General features: G+C 35.9%; 1 protein-coding gene across 3 annotated transcripts in view; it reads right to left on the bottom strand.

Annotated features, from left to right (window-relative positions):
- Positions 1–4,798: 4,798 nt before the first annotated feature.
- The window catches only part of LOC311625579 (UDP-glucuronosyltransferase 2A2-like), a gene marked incomplete at its 5' end in the record, with an annotated part of 49,885 nt that continues 27,446 nt past the window's right edge, over positions 4,799–27,237 (bottom strand). Inside the window, 6 exons of one of the 3 annotated variants that reach the window (XM_084890053.1) lie at positions 4,799–6,859; positions 9,695–9,914; positions 10,370–10,457; positions 10,853–10,984; positions 14,332–14,480; positions 19,534–20,293. In XM_084890053.1, the coding sequence (XP_084746179.1) occupies positions 6,580–6,859; positions 9,695–9,914; positions 10,370–10,457; positions 10,853–10,984; positions 14,332–14,480; positions 19,534–20,254 (1,590 nt within the window). In that variant the 3' untranslated portion in view covers positions 4,799–6,579. Of the gene's footprint in view, positions 6,860–9,694; positions 9,915–10,369; positions 10,458–10,852; positions 10,985–14,331; positions 14,481–19,533; positions 20,294–27,237 lie in introns of those variants that run through there. The other 2 variants (XM_084890054.1, XM_084890052.1) reach the window with 2 other exon arrangements.

The following is a 27,237-nucleotide window of genomic DNA, read 5'->3' as shown; positions in this document are numbered from 1 at the left end:
AAGAGTCTTATGATGAGTACAGGGTGTTCAGAATTCCAGAGACAAAACAATCCATTATGAAATAATTGGAAACAACTGTAGTGAGGTAGATAACATCTGAGGTGAGATGAAAGCCTTGGTAGGATCTAGGCAGAGTGTGGCAAAAGGACAGATTTCTCAATCAATAGAGGAATGAAAAAAGTTCATGTGTATTTGGAAAACATTCCAGTGCATATGGATTGCAGAGAAAGTTGTGGGAAGTAGGGTATAGAGGAAAGTTGGATTGAAGTAGCAAGCAATAGGTAGTGTAGAATGGTTTCAATTTTAATTTATATGCAAAAGTTATTTACTAAAATCTTAAAGAAGGACAACCACAAAACCAATATTTTCCTTTAGCAAATAATTCTGGCAGCTAGACATAGAATTCATAGAAAAGCAAAAGTTTAAAAGATGGGAAACTGATTAAAAATGTTTACTGATAACTTAAACATGAGACTATAATAGCCTGAAAAATGGATTAAAAATAGTAAATGTGGGTTTTTCAAGATGGTAGTGGAGTAGGTGGGTCCTTCTCACACCTGCTCTCAGATCCAAACTGGAAATAGCACTAAACTGAGAAGCCATGCCCCTAAATTACTAACTGAAGACTATCTGAAAAGGAGACTTTTCACATACAGTATATTAAAGATTTACAAAATAGTGATTAAAAATTTATAGAATTTATGACATGATCACCCTATAATTTTGGTGCTCATCTGACTCCATACATCATGTATGTTCTTCACAAAGGATGCAGATGTTGTTATATTGATATTTGAGAATAATTGGCCCAGCTGCTGGAGCCTCCACTGGCCCATCTCCCCTTGGGGAAAGGCAGCTGAGTGTAGGCGCCTGGCCCTTGTGCACCTGCAGCTTCACGAACTTGTCGTTGAGCGCGATGTCTGCTTTAGCATCGAAGATGGACGAGTAGGTATTGCTGATAAAGTCTGTAGGGACAACCTGGGTGGCAGAATTTCTGAGGAAGCATGTATTAAGCATCTGCTGTGTGCTAGGCCCTGGGAAGATAGCTGGAGCTTTGGAAGTGAAAAGATAGTCCCCAATATCCTTGCCTTCTTGGAGTGCACATGCTAGTAGGACCAATCATGACTGAAATGGAATTTTGGGTGAAGAAAGGGGCCACAAAAAGAACATTTTGCTGAGGAGGGAGTCTGAAGTAAAGAATTGGAGGAGGCGAGGACAGATATGTGGCCACTTGGAGAAAAGCTTTCCAGACCAAGTGCAAAGATTCTGAGGCAGGAGGTCTGACTTTCCCAGCCTTGCAGTTCCTATTGATACATTGCGAGCAGCTCTTGTGGGCCACTTACCTTGACTGCCCTGATATATATACAAGTTGCCACCTCCTCTACGCAAGCTCATTCACCAGCGAACTGTTGGAGACAGGGTGTAAGCTGACAAGGTCCTTGCATTCGAGGGGGGCTAGCAAGGTTGGCCCCCTACCCACACAGTTTTCCCAGACTTGTTTGAATGGCTACTATCAGTAGAATGAGAGCAATCTTTCATGGCTTACCAAGAAATCTGTAACCATTTACTAAGATTTGCTGTACCAAGAATTTGTCCTTCTCCTCTGTCTCTCCCTTAGAGATTAAGAGGAACAAAGAATACATTCCTCTTGACAGACCTCCTATTCAGTGTTTTGTGTATAAAAAGCATTGCGCAGCCGAAACTGGTTTGGCTCAGTGGATAGAGCGTTGGCCTGTGGACTGAAAAGTCCCAGGTTCGATTCCGGTCAAGGGCATGTACCTTGGTTGCGGGCACATCCCCAGTAGGGTGTGTGCAAGAGGCAGCTGGTCGATGATTCTCTCTCATCGATGTTTCTAACTCTCTATCCCTCTCTCTTCCTCTCTGTAAAAAGTCAATAAAATATATTTTTAAAAAGCATTGCACAGTTAATAAACCTACTGCAGTCGGTCGATGGCTACCTGTAGTCCTCCAGGCCCCACTTTCCTGTCTTTCTTTTCTCAATTCCCTCCTCCCTACCTCAGCCCGGTTCAACCTGTCAGGCTGGCCATGGCAGGGGACCACCCCTGACTACTGCCAACCAGGTCAGGCCCTTTCTACATATGCTACGTAGAATGTAGACTCCAGAAGGGCGAGGCCTGCTGCACTGCTTCAGATTCCCTGACCTCACAACCTCACCATTGCCCTCTTGCTTCTTGTCTCTGGCACTCAGCTTCTGCAACAAGAAGCCCACTGCCAGAGACTGAGCAAGTCCCTGAATACAGGCACTACATTCTGGGAGCAATGGGGGAGAGGGGTGTAGCCTCAGACTATCCTGGGGTCAGCAGTGGTTAGTGTTTTACATCAGAAAGGTCAAGGCCTTTTTGGTTTTCACTATTATAAATTTATTAGTAGCCCTGCACACGAATTCATGCACCAATAGGTCTCTGTGTGGCTTGGCCACTCAGCACCCACTGCCCAGAGGCTCTCTGCAGCCCAGAGAGCCACTCAGCCTGGTGTGGAACACTTGCCTCATCACCCTGGTGCTAAAGCAAGCATTCTGCCAGGCTGCTCATGTTGCCCACTCTCAGTGGCCATCCTTCCCTCCCCCCGCCCAGGACTGAGGGACTCCAGTGGGGCTGAGAGGACTGGGCACCACCACCTTGTGGCTATGGGGACCACCACCTTTGTGATGGAGTGATGGTTAATTTGCATATTACCATTTTATTAGATAGGATAGTTTTATTTGATAGTTTTATTTAACATTTGCATTTGAAACATTAAATCTTGCTGTTTTCTAAAAAAAAAAAAGAATTGACTTTAGCTGAAAATGTCAATGAAAAAATGAAATTTTTCATTCATTTGAAAGTTATAAAATATTATGTAAATGAAGCAATTACCACCTTAAGCTACAGAAAATAAACATTGACAGAATTATAAGAAGAATGGCTTGCTTTACAAATCTACAGACTTTATGGGCAGTGACCAATGGATTAATTGGTTGGTCAAAGATTTGGGAAGAATTAGAAGCAAGATTAAAGGCTAAAAAAATTAGAGTAGAATTATATAGACAAACCTTTTTTGAAATTTGCATAGATTATGAAGATCTTAGTATCCAATGGGAATTTCCTCTAGAATCCAAGTGCTGCAGACAACCTTCTTAAATAATATGGTGCTCTGGATCAGTAATCCTGTATATGACACTGTTTTATTCACCTTCCAGAATTTGGTCATAAAACTTATCCCATTGAGCAATGGACAATGGGATAGAAACTATACATGAGTGCACAACAATGAATTCACCTCACAAGGATGTATTTGACTACTTCAGCTGTTTTAATCTCCTCACCTCCTTCTCAATGTGGCACTACTCCCTACGTTTCAAGCTAGCCAATAGGTAGAAGATTGTATTAGTCTCCTTCCATTCTAGAAGATGCATCCATTATCTCCATAGAAGTATTTAAATTTTAAATAACAAATAACCCCCACTGTCTTGTAGTGCTTTTGCCAACCTCATAAACCATGGGTATGAAGTCTTAGTAACAATCTTAGTATTGATAGCAACATGACCAAGAAACATATTTTTAGTCAAAGAAATGAACAAAATCTAATATCTACACAATTTGCTATTATCCCCATTAGCTAATGAAAACTGTTCAGGGTTTTAGCTGAGATAATCCCCTAAGTATTTTAAGTGCTATATCATAGGATTCAGTGTATGCTTTAAGTCATGGCCTAATATAAGATGCCTTTGGTACTTTAGTTTAAATACATGGGTTCAAGGGATTAAAAGAGAATGGGCTCCCTAACAAGTATGCTTCACCATTCCCCATAGACAATTTTTTTTAAAATTTTATTCTATTTTTTTTATTACAACTTGGAGTCAGGCAGTTTGGAAGTTGCATTTTTCAAGAGAAATTATTCCACCAATAGACATGGCCATGATTTACTTAGATTAGGACCTTTGAATGTTTCTTGATTATTTTGAGCTCTTCTGTTGTGGTGATTTATCTAAAATACCAAGGATAAAGTAGGCAGCTGACACATGATAAAATGTAGGCAAAATTATGTCTCCATATGCAGCACATTGTTACTTAATATTCTGATGTCCAATATAGAGGTTAATGTAAAGTTCTGACAAATCATTCAGACAGAATATATTATCACATTGATTTAGAATGGATGAAGATTTGGATCATCTTGTCAAGTAAAGAACCCTGACCAGAGGAGATGCTGCCAGTGAATAAGGAACACATGGAGTATATATGAACAAAATAAATTAAAGCACCTTTGAGTACTGAGAATGTTAAGAATTGTGCACTCTGGGATATGGCACATGGTTTCTGCTTTGTTAGGGATGAGAGTTTCCTCATCTGAACATTTTTATGAATGACTGGTATGGAAAAGTTCTTTTCTTCTTTTTAATTATGTGCTGAGGTTATACTAACTAATGAAGTTGGTATCATCCAGGAATTTTTGACAGCTGGCTTCTGATGCTATTCAGGAAAAGAAAAAAATCTTCAGATAATCAGAGAAGAGAGACAGGGAATCATATGAGCAGTGGATATTGAGTACAGGCAAGTCTCCCATGCAATGGTGGACTGTATCAGAAACCAAGCAGATGCCTGAACTTGGGTAGAGCTCAGCACTATGGATGACCAGCCCTCTTCTCATTGCTTCTTAGCTATCCACTGCATTCTAATTACAGGAAATAAACTGGGCATAGAGCAAAAATAAAGTTATTCTCAAAACATAAAGTCAAAATACATCAATATGGATCACCCTTTAAAAATGTCAACTTATAATAAATGCAATTTTAGCCTTCACAAAAATATTGTAGAATTTATTTGGATTTTTAGTAGTGAACATATTCAAGAATACTTACATGCTTTCATGATACAGTTATTTTTAAATTGAAAGTAATTTTTACTATACCATGTTAAAAAGAACAAGTATTTCAAAATTATCAGTAGGCCAGTGGATGTCATTTATCTCCTTCACTATATTATCAAACACTGAAAATAAATCTTTAGTTATACATGTAATCTATACTAATAAAAGGGGAATATGCAAATTGGTCAGGATGCCCTCACAGTAACAACTGAACAGCAGGCTGTGTGGAACAACAAAGCCAACAGGGGGGTTAGTGAGGGATGACCAAACGACTGAACAGCAGGCTGTGTGGGGCGACCAGGATGGCAGGGGGGCAGTTGGGGACAACAAGGACGGCAGAGGGGGGCACTTTGGGTGACCAGGCTGGCAGAGGGGGAAGTAAGGGATAACCAGGCCAGTGGGGGGGGGCAGTTAGGGGCAATCAGGCAGGCAGGCAGAGGCGGTTAGGGGCGATCAGGCTGGCGATCAGGCTGGCAGATAGGTGAGCAGTTAGGAGCCAGCAGTCTTGGATTGTGAGAGGAGTCCCAGATTGGAGAGAGTGCAGGCTGGGCTGAGGGGACTTTCTACCCTCCCCCCCTCCCCACATGTACACATTTCATGTACCGGTCTCTAAGTTTATAAAGGGTAAAGAAAGTTCAATCTTTAATCTATTTGTTAAATGAATGCAAAGCCGATTCAAATATGAACATTTGCCTTTATTTAGTTTTTGCATTGATAAATATCTACTATCACATTTTTGTTCAATGAGATCTTCTAATATCTTCTTGGCATAACAATTAATTGATGAATTTAAATTTGCAGATGATTGAGACTAAAACATAATATAATGATCTTACATTCCAAGTAAATGTTTGTTTTGTTGATAAAATTAAACCTTTGGTTATAGTGATTATACTAGTAGATATGAGCATTAGTGATTTTTAAGTATAATAAAATGACATTTGACTTATTTATTAATTATACTGTTAATTAAACATTTTATAAAATTACTAAATTATCCATACTTAGTATTGCTATTTCCTCTAAAAGTGATCTGCTTACCTTTAATATATTGCTACATACTGACCTTGAGAAAATATGACTAATTGATCTTTTTGAGGCCCTTGCACTAGAAGGTACCCAATATACTTATTGACTAAAGGTGGAATATGAGCCATGATTATTCATGTGTTCAGTGGAAAGTCATAGAACTATCTTAGTGCCTGTGCCATTCCAGCTATTATCATTTCATGCTCTGACCCCAGTAACATTGGGAAAGCAGGAAAAAAAATCAATACTATTCTTATACTAATCTTCTATGATGTTTCCCTGATTTGTATGCTATAAATGAATTTTATTATTCTGTGTTTCCTACATCCATCATATTTAGCTCTCATTTTGTGTGTTCCCCAGGATTTAGCATATTGTTAGTCAGCATACCATTTCAGTTTAAAAAATAGAGATAATATTTTGTATAGATTCTGTATAAAACTATTAGTGTCCCTATCAGGAAAGTGAGAGAAAGAGGTTAAAGTCATCTGGCAAAAGACAAAAGAAGAACAGGATATGCTCACTAATAACGGTATTGTCAAATTCTAGGCTTTATCTGTAAGCCAAGGTAGAGGAATGAACATTTTGAAGACATGATGGAGATAATATGTTTTCATGAAGGTCATTGTGGCTAAACCGAACAGCATTGACCATTCAGAACTTTACCACCCTTAGAATGGTTTACTCCCTCTTTTTCTTCTTTCCTGTTCTACCAAATTTTCGACAAGAAAGTAAACAACATTTTGTGACCAAAAATATAACAGTTGCCATACAGGCCAGCAGGAACCCAATCACATCCAAAGAGTGGTACTGGAACCAGGTGAGGTTGTGAGCAGCTGGCCGCAGGTGTTTGGCTCCTTTGTGGCGCATGACAAACTCGATCCAGAAGACCGCTCGATCCAAGGGTTTTACAGGTTGATCGTGGTGAATGTTTGATAACCTCATAGCATTCTCTTTATAACTGGTAGACAAAGACAGACAGAAATTAGAGCTTTGTTTTCATTGAGGTTGTAAGTATATGATACCCTTACATAACATGTTATCCATAGATGTGTTGAGGAAACATTTCATTCTTGTGGTAACATGAACTTTGCTGATTGAATGGTATTTGTAAAGGGGAGAGTATGGAAGAAATAAAATTTTGACACATTGCAAATTGTTTTACATTTGGTCAAATGTAAACATATAAAAAAGGAATAAGCCTCATTTTTTTAAGAGGGAAATTTAATATTGTTTGAAGTGTGATTTTTAATGACTCCTCTAAGGCCAATATTGTGGCTAGCCCATATTGTGGGAAAATATCCGTTAAAAATTGTAAGCATGGATCCTAATGTCTGACTAGTTAATAAGGACAGGAACAAAAAATTGTCAGTGAACATAAATTAGTTATTTTTGCAGAGTCTGAGATTCCTCCACTGCACATACTTGTGTGTTTGTGATGCAAGGGAAATAGTCTCTATTGGCAATATCAAAATTGGATGAAGGTACTAGGGTCATTTTAGAAATGGCAAGGAGATGGAATTTGAGTTTTCAAGGTAAATAAAAATAACTTACTCGAATTTGAGCCCCTAGCTATTGTGGAATCACAGTAATCAGTGTTATGGAGCTAATATCTTGAATGGTCTCCTAAAACAATAATGGGTGTAGACATGTAGTTGAGTGAGAAGTTTGTGTCTTCACTTGACATTTGGTGGCTGAGACAGAATTAGTATATTTCTTTTTGATTCTGGAAACATGAAGAGGACAGAAGGTAAGTGGTTTTTGAAGAGATGCCATAGTGTAAGCAAGACACTGTTGGGATTGGGGAAGGAGAAATGAGGTCATTGTCATTCAGCAGTGAATGTGGTATAGTAGATCCAGCAGCAAGGGGTACTGTGTTCTTTTTTTTGTGCACAACGAGAAAGAATAATCATCTACTATTTTAATTGAATTAAAATATAGGTAGGGTAAAAACAGAAATTTCACATCATTTGTTTAAATACATTTAAGATAATCTACAGTGGTGATAAAAGCCTATCCTTTCAAATCATTCAAATTTCTTACCATTTATAGATAGATATTTAATATTGAAATTCACATATATCTTATAGATAAACATGTAATAAGAATTTAAGTTATGAATAAGAAATAAAAAATAGATTATAAAATGAAAATAAGTGATAAATAATATAGGCGAGCTGTTGAGCTATCATTAAACATAGCACATAAAAGAGAAGTTAGAAACAGTGAGCAACTCATGTTGAAAAAGTGAATATACAAATTTATGGGCAATTTGAGGCAATTTCAGAGAAATAAAAATTGATTAGAACAGTTAGAAAACAATAAAGATGGAAAACAACTGAAAATACTTTAACTTAAAGAACATTGGAATCTGATGTCCCTGAAATAGATATTAAAAATGGAACTAAAAGTAATTCCAGTAAATAACATACAAAAATTAATTTCTGAAAGGAAAAATTAAATTTTGTTATTCTATATTAAGAGTGTTGAAAGGAATCATTATAACCCAGGGAAAATGTAGAAAATTATTTATAGATAAATATCATAATTAAGTTTTTGAATTAAAAAAATTAATTATATTTTTCCATGCTGGAAAAGAAACACAGAAAAAGAGAAAATTATCAGCTAGATCTTAAAACCCATAACAGCATTTAAAGTTAGAAGACTTTAGGTAACATTTACATAGTTCTGAAGAAAGGAAAGTAATAGCAAAGTATATTCAGATAGGTGTGATGCTCATATCAAGGCAATGAGCAAGTATCGATGAACGTGATCTCAAAGAGTTCAATATCCATGAATCTTTATTGAAAGAAAATTTCTTATGATATATTCATTTAAAAGCTAATACAAAATACTTTGGAATAAAGAATCTCTCATTCATTAAGGGAGAAATTTGATTCATTTAATCATATATATATGATTAAATAAATGTGAAGAAAGTAAGTACCAAAAATATTGACAACTTAGAATTTTAAGTAATACATATCAGGGATGAGATTACTTCCAGAATGGGAATTAAGTTGGGAGTGACTAAATTTAAAACACATAGTTACAAATTAGCACAAATATAAATAAAATAAAAAATACAATCAACACTATATATACATATATCAATTCTTAACTTTGATGAGATCTTTCAGAGGAAAAAAACCTAAGATATAAATATATGCATGTACAGTTAAATATAGGTAATAGATTCATTTTAATTTATCTTTAGCTAAAATAGGTAAAATTTAAAGTTTTGTTTAAAAATTCATACAATCTATATTTACAAAGTTATTATGCATTCTATCTCTCATTGCTATATGCTATATGCTAATGGTGGTATGCATTTAGTGTTAATGATGTTTATTTTTGAGTGATTAATATTTGGCAAATTGTTACTTCTATTTTTATACTTACTGAACACCTATAATATAAAGAACCAGATATATTTATAAAGGTAAGCAGATGAACCCTGTCCGGTGTGGTTTAGTTGCTTGGGTGTCATCCTGTGTACCTAAAGTTTCCTGATTGATTTCCTCATCAGGTGCCTCAAAATATCTCATAATTTTTATCATTAACATTAAAAAAAACAAAACACATTGATAAGACATTTGAAATCTGAGGATTTTTTACAATTTTAGCAAATCACTTCATCAATTTGGGAAATGAAATAATAAGATGGTGTTTATATTGGTCATCTTATGGCTATTATTTAAAAGTACACCAATTACAAACACAAGGTACCTTGGACATTCTTGAATAGGATGGGTAATGTAACCAATGGTAAGCCTTTCAAGGCTATAGTACTTACGAAGGTTCATAAATGACTGCTTTCAAGGCATCACGCAACTCAGCACTTGTCATTGTGTGCATGTTCACCTCCACAGCCGCTCCTTTGGCCTTCATGTGAGCAATGTTATCATGCTGATCAGCAAACATGGGAACTCCCACCATAGGGACCCCGTGATAAATACTTTCGTAGATCCCATTTGTTCCACCGTGAGTGATAAAAGCTTTTGTTTTGGGATGACCTAGTTTGATGGTTAGATGAGAAGCAGATGAGGATTTCATTATATGAAACAATTTCTGAGAAAGATAGAGAAAAACTATAGGATAAATTAATGAAGAAGGCAGTATTTTCTATAGAAGCTGAACACAGGATTTATTGCTATCTCAGAAAACTGTGACCATGGGAAATGGCAAATTCACTCCTTCTGCATTGTCTGGAAAGACTATAAGGAGGTGATATCTGAAATGAGGTTGAAATCTGAGAACTCAGGAGAGTCTTAACTGAAGATTCTCCTTTGTGAACCAGAGGAAGCGGGAATTTCTCAATGGCCAATTGGTTCGTTATATCTATTCTAAAATGTAAAATTTTTAAATTATTAAATGTTGATTGAATTTAGCTTTTATCAGTTACTTGTTCATCATCCAATTGTACAGCTTCCCCCCCCACCCCCCCGCCACTCCCCCTCGTCAATCTTACCAAGAAGATCATTCTGGGGAATCCAGTCATAGATCCGAGTATTGGCTGCTAATGTGGCTGGCTTCTTTCCTTGGTATCTCCATAAAACCTATGAAAGACAGTGCATTAATTTTATAAGTAGGAATGCACAATTAAGGAACTTTAGGGCTATAGACTTATTTAAAAATCATGCAGTCCATTTTATGTGATATTCAAGAGCAGTACAAAAGGGTAGTTTGCAAACATTGATTGTATTTCCTTGAAAATAATTTAAAAAAAAGATGTACTCTATTTCCATAGTATTACAAAGGCTCAGTAGGCAAATGATCAAAAGGGCCCAAATACAACATTTTAATGTTTTGATAAATTTGTACTTAAATATGGTGTCAATTATGCTAAATGTATATAATGAGTTTCAGCTTTCACCTGGAAAGAGTACTATTTGTTAGCTGCACTTTCCAATTGGCAAGGTGGCTGCTAATTAGGATCATAGGTTGTACTGACCTTCTGTGGAATCTGAGCAAGGCCTGAGGCAATGAGATTGGCTTTTTCTTCCGTGAGGTTTCTGACCATTGACCCCAGAGAGAACACTACAATACCATGTTCACCTGAACTTTGGACAAATTCTTCCATTTCCTGTAGAGATAGAGTTTTCTCTATTATAAAAGTACGGGACCACTGGGGGGAAAATCACTTACATCCTTATAATAAAAGCATAGTATGAAAATTGTCTCCTCTACAGGGAGTTGTCTGGACTTTGACCAGGGGGTGGGGCTAGCCAAGGGAAGGGGGGGAGGCCCCCTCTGGCTGTGGCTACTGGGGGAAGGGAAGGAGACCCTGGCCAGTGATGGCAGCCACAGGTGGGGGCAGGTGGTGGGAGAAGGGAGGGAGTACCTAGCCAGCAGCCAGCAGCTGCAAGGGACCCTTCCAGTGCCTCTAGTTTCTAAATAGACAGGGTGAAGAGCATTGTCCGAGACACTGTTAGACTGGTTAGGTATTCTACCACATAGAACCAGCTAGTCTCTTTAAGAGACAAAAATGTGTCTGAAAACTATGGCTTAAATATATAATGAGTGATTACAACTAAAGGCATTGTAATCTATGTGCATCATCCTATAGAATAAAAGGCTAATATGCAAATAGACCAAATGGTGGAACAACCTAACCATCAAACAACAACCAGTCGCTATGAGGTGTGCTGACCACCAGAGGGCATGCAGAACATGGCAGTGGTCAGCTGCAGCAGGATGGTGGAGTGGATGAGCTGGGGTGCCAGATCAATGTGGGGTGCTGGTCACTGTCATCGGGGTGAGCCTCTGGTGGTTACTGAAAATTATTTTTTCCCCATACCGTGGTCCCACTGGGTGCTTGCACCTGCCAGTGCCAGAGCAGCTGCTTGCAGCTGCTGCCAGTGCTCAGTGCCAGCCCAGATCGCTCAGCACCATCAGCAGGTGTGAGCAGCGGCTGCTGGCTCTATCCCCCCTCTGGGCTTCTCAACCTCCCCCTGCTTCTGGAGGCAATAGGAGCAGCAGTCCCCACTTGCACCCGCTGATGGTTTAGGTCCTGCTCCCACCCTCTGCTGGCATTGCCCCCAATTGCTCTGCGCCATCAGTGAGTGGGAGCAGGTCCAGTGCTGTCAGTGCATGTGAGCAGTGGTGGGAGTGGGGCTGTCGGCAGGCAGGAGGGGCCACGCAGGGCCTCTGAGGATGGGCCGAGACCCTTCCCTATGCCCACCACAGCCTTGCAGCCCACACTTCCTTTCAAGGTGCACCAATTCATGCAATGGGCCCCTGGTACCAAATAAATAGATGATAAGAGGCAAATCTTCCCATGGTATGTGAAACTGTTACTCCCAAAGTTTAATTTATGAACCAACAGAGTTGTTTGCAAACTCATAAAAATATTCCTTAGAGGGAAGCCCCTAAAAAGGGGTTTAGAACTAAGCTTTAACATTTTTCAGCATGCCAGTTTACAGTCAATAAATTATTAATGACATCATCTAACTTTCTGTTAGGAGTTTAGGATATTTGTCTGATATTTATTCTTTCCCTGATTTGTAGGGCTAAATAGAACTTTTAAAAAAAGGGATATATAATAATGTGTTTAAAAGGTGACAACACAGTCAAACGTCTGCTATAATCATGATAAATTTATGAAACAGTGATTCACTCTCTTTCTATAAGAATGTGACACTAACTGCATGCCATTAACTTGAGCTTAGTACAGAAGTAAAATATAAATTTCTCTGCAAAATAAAATTCATTGTTTACAGCTGTTTAGGTTGAACACTGCAATGTATTGGATTCAGATTTGCACATTGTAATCTATGTGAATGTCATCCTCTAGAGATCATCACGCATTTTCTTTGTAATTATTTGTGGTTGTCTGTGATCATTGATGTTTCTCAATATAAGGCTAGTAAGATTACCAGGGGAAAGATGATGCCACAAAAGTAGATTGCTATTTTTAGCTTAGTTAAACTAAAGGGGCTCGTGCTCCTTAGGAGAATATCTCTGAAGTTCCAAGAATTGGTGTTTTACCATTTTGATTCATCTTCCTAAACATATGATTGAATAATCACACACACACACACACAAACACACACACAACACATTAAGACTTACATAACTAACTGTCTGCTTTGGATTCTTGATTTTTACTGATTCTCATTGCTTTTTTATTGTTTATCAGTGACTGGTTTAATTATTTTTTCAGAGATATAAGCCATGATTGATATTCATTTTGCTCAAATATCTATATTAATAATTGGAAAAATTCTTCCCTCTTGTAAAACATATTTGAGTTGGTTTTATGAAATTGTAATAAACAAAATAGTGTGTCAAGGTGTTATGTAGTAAGCCAAAGAATGTGTCATGTTCCTTACTCTACCTTTATTTATATATTGGCTGACTCTCTCCTGAATAACACTCAATAGAGTTTTCCTGAAGCTATAACTGTTTGGTAAGAAAACCATATTCAGAATCAAGTTAAATATACACCTTAGCTAAAGCAGAAATCAAGAACTCTACTGGGAACACTATTTTACCTGCAACCTTCAATAGAGATGGTTTTGTTTACCTACAACCAAAGCAAATGAGTGTTTCCTTACTCCCTATTGATAAAGATAGTTAAATACAAGATAGTTATTAATCTGCTCACCTATTATTCTCATTTGTTTCCCAATATTGTTTTCTTCCAACATTTCTGGCAGTCTAGATTTATTCTTGTATAACTTTGGAATGCATTATATAATTTCCTTTTTTACTCAAAAAACAAATGACAAAAAAAAAACCCTGACATCATGGTCTTAAAGAACCAAACCAACATTTGACTTCTACTTTATGTTGATGACTTCCAATCTATTTCTAATGCTCTCTGCTGGGACAGAAACCTTATATTACTCATGCAACTTCTAGAAATCTATATCTGAAAATTCAGTTGGCTCCTTAAAGTGAATTTGAAATTGAACTCATAATTGTCATCTCAAAATAGTGTTTCATTAATTGTTTCTTATTTCAGCAAAGGCCACTGCTATCCAAGAAGCCATGTCTTCTGGCAATATGTACTTCTACTGACCACATCCTGTGGAATCTACCCAACAGTTCTCACAAAAGCCTATTTGTCTCTCAAACAACCATAGTAAGTGTCCCTATTCATAATTCCATTGTGCTTATTAGGAAAACTACAGCAGTCTCCTAGTCTTTAGTTTCCTGTTGCTTCAATCTAGTACCCATGCTATTGAACCACTGATATTTTTAACATGTTCCTTAAATCGCTTCATTCTTCAGCTTAAATATCAAAGTAAAGTCCAAACGAAACAGTACTATCACTCATAAGGGACCCCTATGACTTGGAAAATTGATTTTGAGTAGCACACTGAAGATACCCAGCAGCACATCTCTGTTATTTAGACTGTGACCTTTAGAGGGGAATCAGAATTTTTATCATATGGTACACAAAAACCTCCACTGTAACAGACATACCTTAGGCAAGGGTTTGGCAGGTTTACAATGCAATCCTCCTACAAACTCAAAATTAGGTAAGTATGGACGAGGAAATTCAAAATCCCAATATGTCCTCAATAGCCAAATTTCTGCTTTCCCCATAGTTTCACACAACGTAGTGGGTCTTCCTGGAGAATATAAAATTGGGAGGATGTTATTAGCATATATGTTTGTTAGGAAAATAAATGTACCACTACTTTTCTAATGTGCTATTAAGAAAAAAAGAGAAATCTAGGCCTTCTAGATTACTTATTTTGTCTAAATTTTAAAAGGAAAGGTAATTTAAAGTAATATGAAAGAGAGGGAGAAAAGGAGGAATAGATATTTGGAGAGTGAAAGAACAGTAATGTGTAAAATAATATATTCAATAAAATAAATTTCATAAAATCAAATAAGAATCAATAAAATAAATTCACAAAAATTAAATTCATAAATAATTTAACAACTCCAAGTACTGATAAATTTTATATTCAGTTTCCCTCCAATTAAATGGCAGATGATACATTAATCCCATCATATTAGCACCAAATCACATCTTAATAGTTTTCAAATTTCCTGTCAGGAATATATTTCCACCTCCTAGATTTTTATGCTTTCTTGTTCACTCATATTGTTGAAGAATCCCACCAATATAAGTTTACCTTATCTTCCTGAGACCATTCCAATCTATTTTATCCTTTTTTTCATAGTAGGAATTCCCTGAGTAATTCATACCCAGTATTACTCTTTTTAGAATGTGAAGTATACATTACACATTACCAACATCACACATTTATTTTGTGATAAAGTAAATCCGACAAAGTCTAAGTATTAATTTTAGAAGATTTGTTGTCTTTAAATGGGACAGAGTCTAAGTATTAATTTTAGATTTGTTGGAGGAGTATTGGCAAATCACCAACTCAACCATTTTTATACACAGAAAACATGTTCTGTATCTAAGGAAAGAAAATCCTCCTTTCAGATGACAATCCTCCTTTCTTGAGGATTCTAATAGAAATTAGTGATCATATACACCCCAGGTTAGTTAGCCTCTTCTTTACTCATTACTTTGTAATGTCAGAATATGTGTCTCAAGTTGTAGACTCATATGCTCTAATTTGATAATGAAGAAACATTGCAAAAAGACACTCAGCTTGAAGTTGGTATAAATTAGATCAGAACACCGCCTCACAGCTTCTATGCCAAAATGTTTATGCCCTGCCTTGATTACCAACTCCTTAGATAAGATTATTGTACATAACCTATAGACCACATTTTAGGACAGATATAACTTAAGTATTCACTGAACTTCTATATCTGCAGCAGTGATACACAGTATCAAATCTAAAGCCAATCAAAAGCAAAGAGAATGGAATTGAACAAAAGTATGAAGAAGTTCATAAATAATGTCATAAGACATTTTATGTCATACTGAGAAATTATGAAACAAAATTATAGAAAGAAAATTCACCACCAATTTTTCCCCCATCATTAAATTAAAGCATCCATCTTATATAAAAACTGCTGTTTGAAATTTTAATCCTGCTATTTTGGCTTCTGCAAATGCTTGTTTGCTTAAATAACAAGAAAAACAAGACTACTCCCATTCTAGAAAGGTCATGGACTATGCCCCAGACAGAGTTGTCAGTGCTGACACTAGACCAGGCCTTGAGATATGGTCTCATGGCCCCTTCTCAGTGCGTAGGCCTTCTTTCCCAGAAGGCCCAGAAATGGCATTCCAAATTAGGAAGACAAAAGAGCTAGAAAAAGTATAAATAGAAAAGGTTTCCTTCATGTTGAGGGGGGGGGGGGGAGGACAGATTTTGAAAGGCACATTTTTCTCTGGCCTTGCCCTTAATAAAATGTAACTCCCTTTCTCTAAGCATGGCTTGGTTTTTTTTCCAGTCTTCTGTAACAATATTACACAAAATGAGTTATGAACACAATGGAAAATTGTGAAAATAACATCATTAATAAGTGAGTTGTTACATTTCAGTTATCATGTCAATATTGTTATTGTTTGAATATATTTTTATTATATTTAAAATATATCTTTATTGATTTCAGAGAGGAAGGGAGAGGGAGAGGGAGAGGAAGAAAGAGAAACATTAATGATGAAAGAGAATCATTGATCAGCTGCCTCCTGCACACCCACCATTGGGAATCGAGTCTGTAACCCAGGCATGTGCTCTACCAGGAATCGATCTGGAACTGTGACCTCCTGGTTCATAGGTTGAAGATCAACCACTTAGCTTCACGAGTCAGAAGAATATATTATTTTAGTCCTACATCTGAGTCTACTGAAATTATTTTTTGAAGAATTCTTAGAGGTAGCCTGAATTTATGGCAAAATGGCTCAGGTAGATAAGATGTACCAGTGAGAATTTCAGTGGAAGACAGTCACTAGTTTCTCAGAAGTTAAGTCATGTTAGCTGGGTTGATATTGTGAGACAACTTTTCCACGCTCTCTAAGTTATTAATTTCTTTCCAAAGGCATGAGAGTAAACTAATGTATAGTTTAAAAATTAATATTTTAAAATACATTTGGATTTACTTATAAATAAGTTAATTAATATTTATAAAAAAGTTTTTGGAAGGTCAAAATATTTCCCATATACCCTTGTTTTGGCAATTATGCATAAAGTTGCTATAACCATAGATTTGCTAGTTTTTGTTTGAACATAAGGTTTCAACTCCTTTAGATAAATACAAGGAGCAGCATAGAATGGTAAATTAATTTTGTAAGAAACCTCCTAACTATTGTCTAAAGTAGCTGTACAATTTTGCATTTCCACTCATGAAAAAAAATGAGAGTCTTTGTTCCATAATGCACTAGCATTGGGTGTTATCTGTGTTCTACATTTTGGCCATTCTAAAAAAAATGTGTAGTGGCATCTCATTTAAATTTGCCTCATGAAAAAATGATATGGAGCATTTTAATATGCTTATGGATTTGCCAACTGTATATCTTCTTTAGTGAGGTATCTGTTAATGTCTTTGGTCCATTCTAAAATTAGGTTTTATATTTTCTTATAGTTGAGTTTAAAAAAATATTTTGCATAAGAGTCCTTTATCAGACATGTTTTTTGCAAATATTATCTCCCAATTTGTGTCTTATCTTTTCATTTTATTGTAATTGACTTTCACAAAATAGAATTTTAAATTTTAACAAAGTCTAGCTTATTCATTGTTTTTTCATGGATTTTACCTTTGATGTATCTAAAAAGTCCTTGCCATACCCAACATCATCTAGGATTTTTCCTATGTTTTCTAGTTTTGAATTTTATAATTCTATGGATACTACACTTTTAAGTTAAATTTTGTGAAGCTTAAGATATTTGTGTTTGGATTTATTTATTTTTGCCTGTGGATATCCAGTTGTTTCAGCATTGCTTTTAAAATGACTGTCTATTGTATTGCCTTTGTTTCTTTGACAATAATTGACTGCATTGTGTGTTTTTCTATTCCATAGATCTCTTCTGTTTCATTGATCTTTTTGTGTATTCTTTTGCTAATACCACACTGTGTTGATTACTCTAGTTTTATAGTGTCTTGAAGTTGGATAGTGATCTCCTCCAACTTTGTTTTTCTCCTTAAATATTGTGTTGGCTATTTGGAATATTTTGCCTTGCCATTCAACTTTAGAGTCAGTTTGTTAATATCCATGTAATAACTTGCTGGAATTTTTATCAGAATTTTATTGATTTTTGGGTCAAGTTTGGAGAAATTGACATATTGATAATATTGACTCTTTCCATGGACATGAAATATCTGTCCCTTTTTTAATGTCTTAATTTTGCTCATCAGAGTTTTATAATTTTCCTCAAATAGATCTTTATTTTATTTTGAGGGGACTATTATAAATGATAGTGCTTTTAATTTCAAATTCCAATTATTCATTACTAGTGCATAGGAAAGTGACTGAGTTTCCCACATTAATCTCGTATACTGTAACCTTGCTATAATTTCTTATTAGTTCCTTGGAGGGTTTTTTTTTCCATTCTTTTATACTTTCTACATAAAGTCATGTGTCTCTTAATGATGGGAATATGTTCTGAGAAATGTATAGTTAGGTTATTTCTTGTGCGAACATCATAGAGCATACTTACTCAAATCTATATGGTATAGCCTCCTACACACTTAGGCTACATGGCATAGTTATTGCTCCTAAGGTACAAACCTGTAAAGCATATGTCCATAATTTATTTATATGCACAAATACTGTAGGCAGCTGTAACACAATGGCAGGTATTTGTGCATCTAAATAAATCTAAACATAAAAAAAGTAATGCATTCATATGGCATAAAATATTAAAAGATGGGCTACCTGTTTAGGGTTCTTATCATTAAAGGATCTTGCAGGAGTGGAAATTGCTCAGTGAGTCAGTGGTGACTGAATGTGAAGGCCTGAGGCATTACCGTACACTATTGGAGACTTTATCAGCACTGTATACTTAACCTATGCTAAATGTATGAAAATATTTTCTTTAATAATACATTTACCTTACTTTACCTGCTTTAGTTTGTACATTTTTTATGTTTTCAACATTTTTATTCTTTTGTAATAACAGCTTAAAACAAATACTTTGTATGGCTATAGAAAAATAATTTCTTTTTTATATACTTATTTTGTAAGCTTTTTATATTTAAATTTGTTTTAACTTTCTGAACTTTCTTGATATAAACTAAGACAAACACATACATTAGCTTAGGCCTACAAGGGACAAGATGATGAATATCACTGTCTTCCATCTTCCCATCTTGTCTGACTGGAAGGCCTTCAAGGGCAATGTGTGTGTGGAACATTGTCTTAGAAATTTTATATCTACCATCTAAATGTGATTCCCTTAACACTTTAGTATTTAGTTTTATAAATGTTATATAAATACAAGTATAGATTTTCAGTGACATTAATTATTATGTTTCATATTTTGTTTTCTTTCGATAGCAATCTACTCAATATCAAAGTATCTTACAAAACGACTAGATGACTGTAAAGAAAAAAGTAACTGTAGCAAAATATTTCTCGCTTCCCCTTCCCCGTTAATACTGAAAACAGATTTATTATAAATTAATATAAATTATAGACTTTTAAATGGAAGCTAAAGTTTTAAAATATAGTCCTTTCATTTTCCTAGACTATTCTTAAGCTTCCCAAGTTTCTTTTAATAACCACTTTAGAATGAAAAGCACACCTCTTACCTAATGCTTCACTGTAAAACTGGTCCCAAAACTGAATGTCATATGGCTCAAGCCAGAAGTCAAAAAAAAGAGAAAGCATTACATTTTTAACTCTTTCCAGGAAGGTCATTCTGTCTGTAAGTCCTCCCATGATAACAGGAACATAGGAAGGTGGAGCTGGAAGTTTTCCACAGTATTTTTCCACAGTGCCACCCATAAAGAACCTCAGCGTGTACACAAAAGGGACTTCCAGCAACTCAGCCACCAGCTCTCCACAGTGCATCACAGGGTCTATAACCATTACATCGTACTTGGTTTCCCGGAGTTTCTTCATGATTGACTGGTTGTAGACTACACCCTCACACAGAAGTTTCATATATCCAGTTACTTGAAGAAGAAATTCTTGCAGTTTTTTTGCTGCCTGCCAGCGTGGCAATGTTGGCATGACTTTGGTAGCTAACTCTAAGAAGCCATTTAGTCTATTTGTAAAATCTCCCTGCTGAGGTATAGGGATCACCTCGAAGTTCAGTGTGGAAGGCTTACTGTAGTCAATGATGAGAGACTCTTGCGAAGCCAACACAGTCACCTCATGTCCCCTGTCTGCGAGAGCCTCCAGAATGACCTTTAGATTGAGCCAATGGCTCATGTCACAGGGCCACACCAGGACCTTCCCACAGGATCCAGAACCAAGGCAGTAGAGCTGCAGCAGCAGAACCGCTGAAATCCATTTCTCAGACAGCATGTCAGAGTTCTTTCACCCACTGCGCTGCTGCTGGTGAATATTTGCTGGGCACAGAGGTGAAGTGGCAATTTAAACATAAAGTTAAAAATTAACTTCCTGATGACTGACAAATGCACGGAACTTATCAGCCTTGTTGACTGGGCCCAGTACTACATGATACTTGTTCAGGAGAAGATTTGAAATAGTTAAATATTTTATAGGAAGTGTTTGCAGTATTTTAGCAGTTTGTTTTAAATATGTTAAAAAAGAAAAACATTTTTAATTGGAAATTTTTAAAATATAGTAGAATAACCCATGTGAGTGGATCTAGTAAATATTTAACATGGTATAGCTTATGGAACAAGATGATTGGTAATTTGGGGAAACATACAGTATAGGTTTTGTCATAAAGATGGCTACATGCTGGTATTGCTAGTATGTGGATAAGACATATAATACATAACTAGAGGCATGGTGCACAAATTTGTGCACATTGAAAGGAAATTAATTAGTAGAAATATTTTAGAAGCTGGGGAGGGCTCCAGGACATGTCCATCCCATCTTGTCTAGTCCCAATTGGCCAGACACCAGCAGCAAGCTAACCTACCACTCAGAGCCTCTGCCCTCTGGTGGTCAGTATGCATCATAGTGACTGGTTGAGCGAATGGTTGACCAGCCAGTCGGACACTTAGAATATTAGGCTTTTATATATATAGATAACAGGAGGAGTATACTAAATATTATACAAAGGTATAGTGTTTCAGGACACCAGAAGATGCTGTCACTCCACTGTGAAGAAAATTAGACAGAGGTTCAGGTTGGAGGAGGTAGTTCAGCTGAGCCCAGCTGCCAGGTGTGAGAGGAGGATTCTGAAGGTTATTGGAGGAAAAAGAATGACTATTCAGAAATGATGGCCACTTAAGTAAACATCACTTCAGTATGTTTAGAGGTGAGGTTAACACAGAGCAATGCAGAAAAAAAAACAAAAAACATTTTTTTTTTCATATTGAATTTATTAGGGTGTCACTGGTTCTTAAAATTATATAAGTTTGAGGCATATGATTCTGTAGCACAGCATCTGTATATTGTATTATGTGTTCACCAAACTAAGTCAAATCTCCTTCCATCAACATTTACCCCCTTTTTACCCTCCTCTATCTCCCTCCACCTACCTTTCTCTCTGATAATCACCATACTGTGAGCTTTCTTTTTTTTTTTTTTGCTTAATCCCTTTACCTTTATTATCCTGTCCCTCAAAACACTTTCCCTCTGAGAGCTGTTAGTATGTTCTCTGTATCTATTATATAAGCCTCTTTTTATTTTGTTTGTTAGGTTATTTTGTTCATTGGATTTCAATGTAAGTAAAATAATATGGTACTTGTCTTTTTCTGACTGGCTTATTTCACCGAACATAATATTCTTCAGGCACATCCATACTGTCGCAAAAGGTAGGATTTCCTCCTTTTTTTCTTTTTTTTTTTTTTTTTCTTTCTACTCATCTGATGGGCACTTGGGCTGTTTCCAAATCTTGGCTATTAAAATAATACTGGAATGAACAAAGGGGTGCATATATTCTTCCAAATTAGTGTTTCTGGATTCTTTGGATATACACTGAGTGGCCAGATTATTATGATCTCTTAATGCATAATAATCTGGCCACTAAGTAAGTGTGTGTGTGTGTGTGTGTGTGTGTGTGTGTATTAGAGGCTCGGTGCATGAATTAGTGCATGGATGGGGTCCAGCCAGCCTGGCCAGGGGGAGGGGACATGGGCAGTTGGCTGGCCTGCCTGCTGGTCAAACTCCTGGTTGATGAGACAATTTGAATATTAGCCTTTTATTATATAGAATATACACTGAGTGGCCAGATTATTATGCGTTCAGAGATCATAATAATCTGAACACTCAGTGTATGCCTAGAAGCGAATCACTGAGTCATAAGTTCAACTTTTAATGTTTTGGAGGAAACTCCATATTGCTTTCCCCAGTAGCTGTACCAATCTGCATTCCCACCAACAGTCATGAGGGCTCCCTTTTCTTCACATGCTCGCCAACACACTGTTTGTTGATTTATTAAAGATAGCTATTCTGACAGGTGTGAGGTGATGTTTTATTGTGGTTTTAATTTGCATTTGCTTGATGATTACTGATGTTGAGCATATCTTGGCCATTTGTATGTCATCTTTGGAGAAGTTTCTCTTCAGGTCCTTTGCACATTTTCTAATTAGATTGTTTGTTTTTTTACTGTTGAGTTTTATAAGTTCTTTATAAATTTTTATGGTAATGACTAGCAAAATTATGAAACTCTAAAGAAGGAATAGCTATGGGAAGAGTTTTTAACCTGCAGTGTGTGAGTTAGTGATTGCACAAGTCTGTGGAGATACCAATCTGGCCCATGAACACTTCAATCTCATAAGAGAGGGAGGGTGGTTAATTTAGAAATATAGATTTTTGTGTCCATCCATCCATCCATTCAACCAAATTTGTCTCCAAATCCTTGAATATGTTATACCTTCAAGAACAATTTTAGCATAAGTATGTGCCAGATTCTATACAATGCACAGGATATAAAGAAATAAGTAAGATATCATTCCAATTCAAAAGGAGTTTACAGATTATTGCAAAAAATAAGTCAGTTAAACCAACACTTATTGTACACCTATAAAGGAGGTGGATTGTAGATGGTAAGGATCAACTGAGAGGGACAAAGCTTATGAAGGAAGTTGTTTGATGGAGGAAGGAAATGAAGAAATAATACTCTTAAGTCCCTAACAATGATATTTAGCTGGTTGAAAAGTATTGTTTGGAAGTAAAAGATAATATTAATGTTTCTGTGTTCTAAGTGTGACATAGTTATACCCAGAGTTATAAAATCATTTTTAATTTGATAATTTGAAAGAGACATATTGAAATTTCAAATTCCTTGAGAATGTTTCTGTTATGCTGATAAACAAAAATCCAGGGTAGATTTGTTTAAAAGTTGCAAAGATAAATCTAGGGTCAGTAACTGGAGAGATTTACTTTTTTGCATAATGAGGCATTGTTTAAGTGGTAACTGATAGAAAGCAGAGTCCAAATAAGCCTCAGAAACAGGAAGACAAGACAGGGCCATAAATCCACTAGAAGAAAGTTGAGGTATATGTTATAATCTTAGAAGATGAAAGTCCTTTTGTACAAGATAAGTAACCCAGAAACAATAAGGAAAAAAAGACTGATAAACTTATCTACTCACTATAAAACAAGGTGCATGATACATTATAAACAGCACAAACAAAGCTGGAGAACAATGACATATAAACACAGCTCATAAATTGACCTCAAAATAAATGTATTATTGGATAAATATTTCTAAGTTATTTAATTATATAAGGAAACTAAGAACTCAGGTTTCATAGAGAATTCTTTTGCATAAATTTAGAGCTGTAGACACATTTTTATTTATGTCCAATAGAAATATTTAATATTCTGGATGAAATATAAAATTGTTAAGAAAGTAAAAAAAAAAATCAGACTTATTAAACAAAACAAAAACAGCAATTCTGACTACAAACTTTTACCAAAAGTGGACTTGTTTCATTGAGTAACACACAGTACGTGTCAGGAGTGAGAGAATAGGGAAATCTGAACATTTGCCAGTCTCCCCAGCCCACACATACTAGATTCATGTAATGCTAGATTCCCAAGATCTGTCCTCACCTGTACAAATGAATTCCTTAACACAGAAGTTACAGCAAGAAAAATTGCTGGATTTCATTTGGCCTTCTTTCCTTAGAATTCTTAACACAGTCAGCCATCATATGGATTTCCAACTCACAGACAAACTACAAAAGCCTCTTTGAAGAAATTCTAACCCTGGGCTTCAAAGGCTTCTCCCAGAATAAGTTCCACGTTGAATAAGCAGCTCCCTTTTACAAGGAAACAGGGTTTCGTAACTGAGAACCAGCGTAGCGACAGGGACCGGAAATATTGACACAACCATTTGAAATATTATTTGCAAGGTTCTAGTTAGTCAATGGTTGAAGTAGTTCATTACTGGAGTATTATTAGATGACATAATATTTTTTCCTAGAAAAAAAAATATTTTTCTAGAAGGTAATCTTTTACATGGCGCTTTGAAAGATGTTGGAAAATAGATATTTGATCCATTTGATTTTTCAGAAATATTTTTAAAAGTAACAGTTTTCCTGAAAACTGAAAAAATTATGTATATTGAAAGTGCATATCTATATTAATAAAAGTATAATATGCTAATTAGGCTGGTCTGGACAACCTTCCTGATGAAGCTGGGGCTGGAAGGAAAGCCCGGGTCCTGGATGCTGATGGCCAGAGGGAAGCCTGGGTCCCAGGTGCCACAGGGAAACCGGTGCCCGCAGCTGGAAAAAGAAAGGCCTACTCTTGCATGAATTTCATGCATTGGGCCTTTAGTGTTGATAATGGAACATGCTACATCTATAAAAATGAACTACAGAGGAAAGCATTTATTTATTCCTCAAAAGAAGTATTAGGGAATAAATTTCTCCAAAAAAAGAAGCTTCTTTGCTAAGCAGAGAATTTTCATATGCTTATATTTGCTATGTTAAGAAATATCTGGATCTAATATTTATAGGCCCAGATTTTAGTCTGCAAAATGTGTTGGAGAGAACATTTTTCTGTATAATAAAACTGGTATCCAACAACTTTGACATATAATGAATCAAGGCTGATGTTATAAATGGATTTGCCAGAGGTTTTCTTGGATCTGGCTAGCCACATTAATACTGAGAAGTTTTTCCAAAGTGGATGTTATATCATCCAGTAGCTTGATATTAGTCCTGGTGGGAGAGTTTACACCACAGGTAGAGGTAAATGCTACCAAAGTGTTATTTTATTCTTTTGTTAGACATTGATAGCATGACACTGGATACTAAAATGCAGAAAAGAGAGTGCATAAATAGAGGACGAAGCAAGGTAGAGTCCTAGGATTTAACAAATAGAGTAAGTCAAAACTAAAAGTCTTTTTATTAGTTTTCCATCATTGAATGGCAGATTACTCAAAACCTTAGTGTCTTAGAACAATACATTTCTATTTAGCTCATGATTCTGCTCACAATTCTGATGTACATTAAGCAGAGCTGTTCTTGCTGATCTAGTTCATGATCTAGTACATGATCTAGTTCATCATAGAGGATAGCAGTCAGCAAAAGGCTAGTGGATCTTAGAGAACATCACTTACATGTTTTCCAGTAGTCTGATTAATATCTTTGTGGGTGAATATCTTGGGGTTATGTGTCCCTCACTATTTATCAGGCTAGTTAAGTTAAATCACAAAAACAAAATGTTCACAAAGCAGTGAGAATAAGACTATATATTCCCAGAACATAAGATTATACATTTTTCTCCAGTGTATATGGAACATTTGCAAGGATAGACCACATATTGGGTCATAAAACTAGCCTTACCACTCTTACTCAATATAGTCTGAAAGCGCTAGCCAGTACATTCAGACAAAAGAAATAAATAAAAGATATCCAAATTTGGAAGCAAAAGTGTTACCTTTTGCCGGGACTGGTTTGGCTCAGTGGATAGAGCGTTGGCTTGCGGACTGAAAGGTCCCGGGTTCGATTCGGGGCAGGGGCATGTACCTTGGTTGCGGGCACATCCCCAGTGGGGGGTGTGCAAGAGGCAGCTGATCGATGATTCTCTCTCATCGATGTTTCTAGCTCTCTGTCCCTCTCTCTTCCACTCTGTGAAAAATCAATAAAATATATCAAAAAAAAAGTGTTACCTTTTGCAGATGACATGATTCTATATATAGAAAATCCTAAATACAAAAAATCTATTAGTAACAATAAACTAATACAGTAAAGTTGCAGGATACAAAACCAATACACAAAAATCCACTGCTTTCCTATATACTAACAACAAAACTTGAGAGAAATAAATAAAAAACAGCAACTGCTTTTGCATTGCAACCAAAAGAATAAAATTCCCAGGAATAAATTTAACAAAAGATGTGAAAGCCCTGCTATATACCAAGGCTAAGAGTGTTATTAAAAGAGGTTGAAAAAGATGCAACAAAATAAGATATTTCATATTCATACTTTAAATGGCCATGTTATCCAAAATAATATACAGATTTAATGCAATCTCCATCAAAATTCCAGTGTAATTTTTTAAAGAAATAGAACAAAAAGTCACCAGATTTATATGAACCACAAAAGACCCCAAATAAACAAAGAAATCCTGAGAAAAAAGAATAAAGCTGCAAGTATCATACAAAGTTATAGTAATAAAACAACATGGTATTGTAAAAACAAACCAACCAACAAACAACAACAATAACAACAACAACAAAAACACAGAGACACACAGATCAATGGAATAGAATTGAGGGCCCAGAAATAAAATCACATGTATATGGGAAAATAATTTTTGACAAAGGAGCCCAAAACACACAATGGAGAAAAGAAAGCCTCTTCAGTAACTGGTGCTTGGAAAATTGGAAAGCCAAATGCAAAAGAATGAAATGATTACAGTTTATACCCATGTATAAAAAAACCCACTTATGGACCTTAGTCATAGAGAACATTTTATGAATTTGACAGCAAAGGGAAGTAAAGGCAAAAATAAATAAATGGGATTATATCAAACTTAAAAGCTTCTGCACAGCAAAAGAAACTGACAACAAAAGAAAAAGATAAATGAGCAAATGGGAGATGATACTTGCAAACAACAGCTTTAACAAAGAGTTAATATCCAAAATATATACAATTAAATGAGTCCTCACTTAACATCATTAGTAGGTTCTTAGAAACTGTGAGTTTAATTTCAATGATGTATAATAAAACCAATTTTACCATAGGCTAAATGACATGAATAGTAATTCTATGCATATTTCTGGTGACATCAAAAACCTCCAAAATGAAGACCCAAAATGCTTCCAATCTTATATAATAAAGAGGTAATATGCAAATTGACCATCACACCCTCACAAGCTGGCTGCCTGCAATCAGGTCAGCAGGGGGGTC

The sequence above is a fragment of the Pipistrellus hanaki genome, assembly GCF_964339955.1.
Source record: "Pipistrellus hanaki genome assembly, chromosome: 1".
NCBI lineage: Eukaryota > Metazoa > Chordata > Mammalia > Chiroptera > Vespertilionidae > Pipistrellus > Pipistrellus hanaki.
This window is presented reverse-complemented; position numbering and strand designations above follow the sequence as displayed.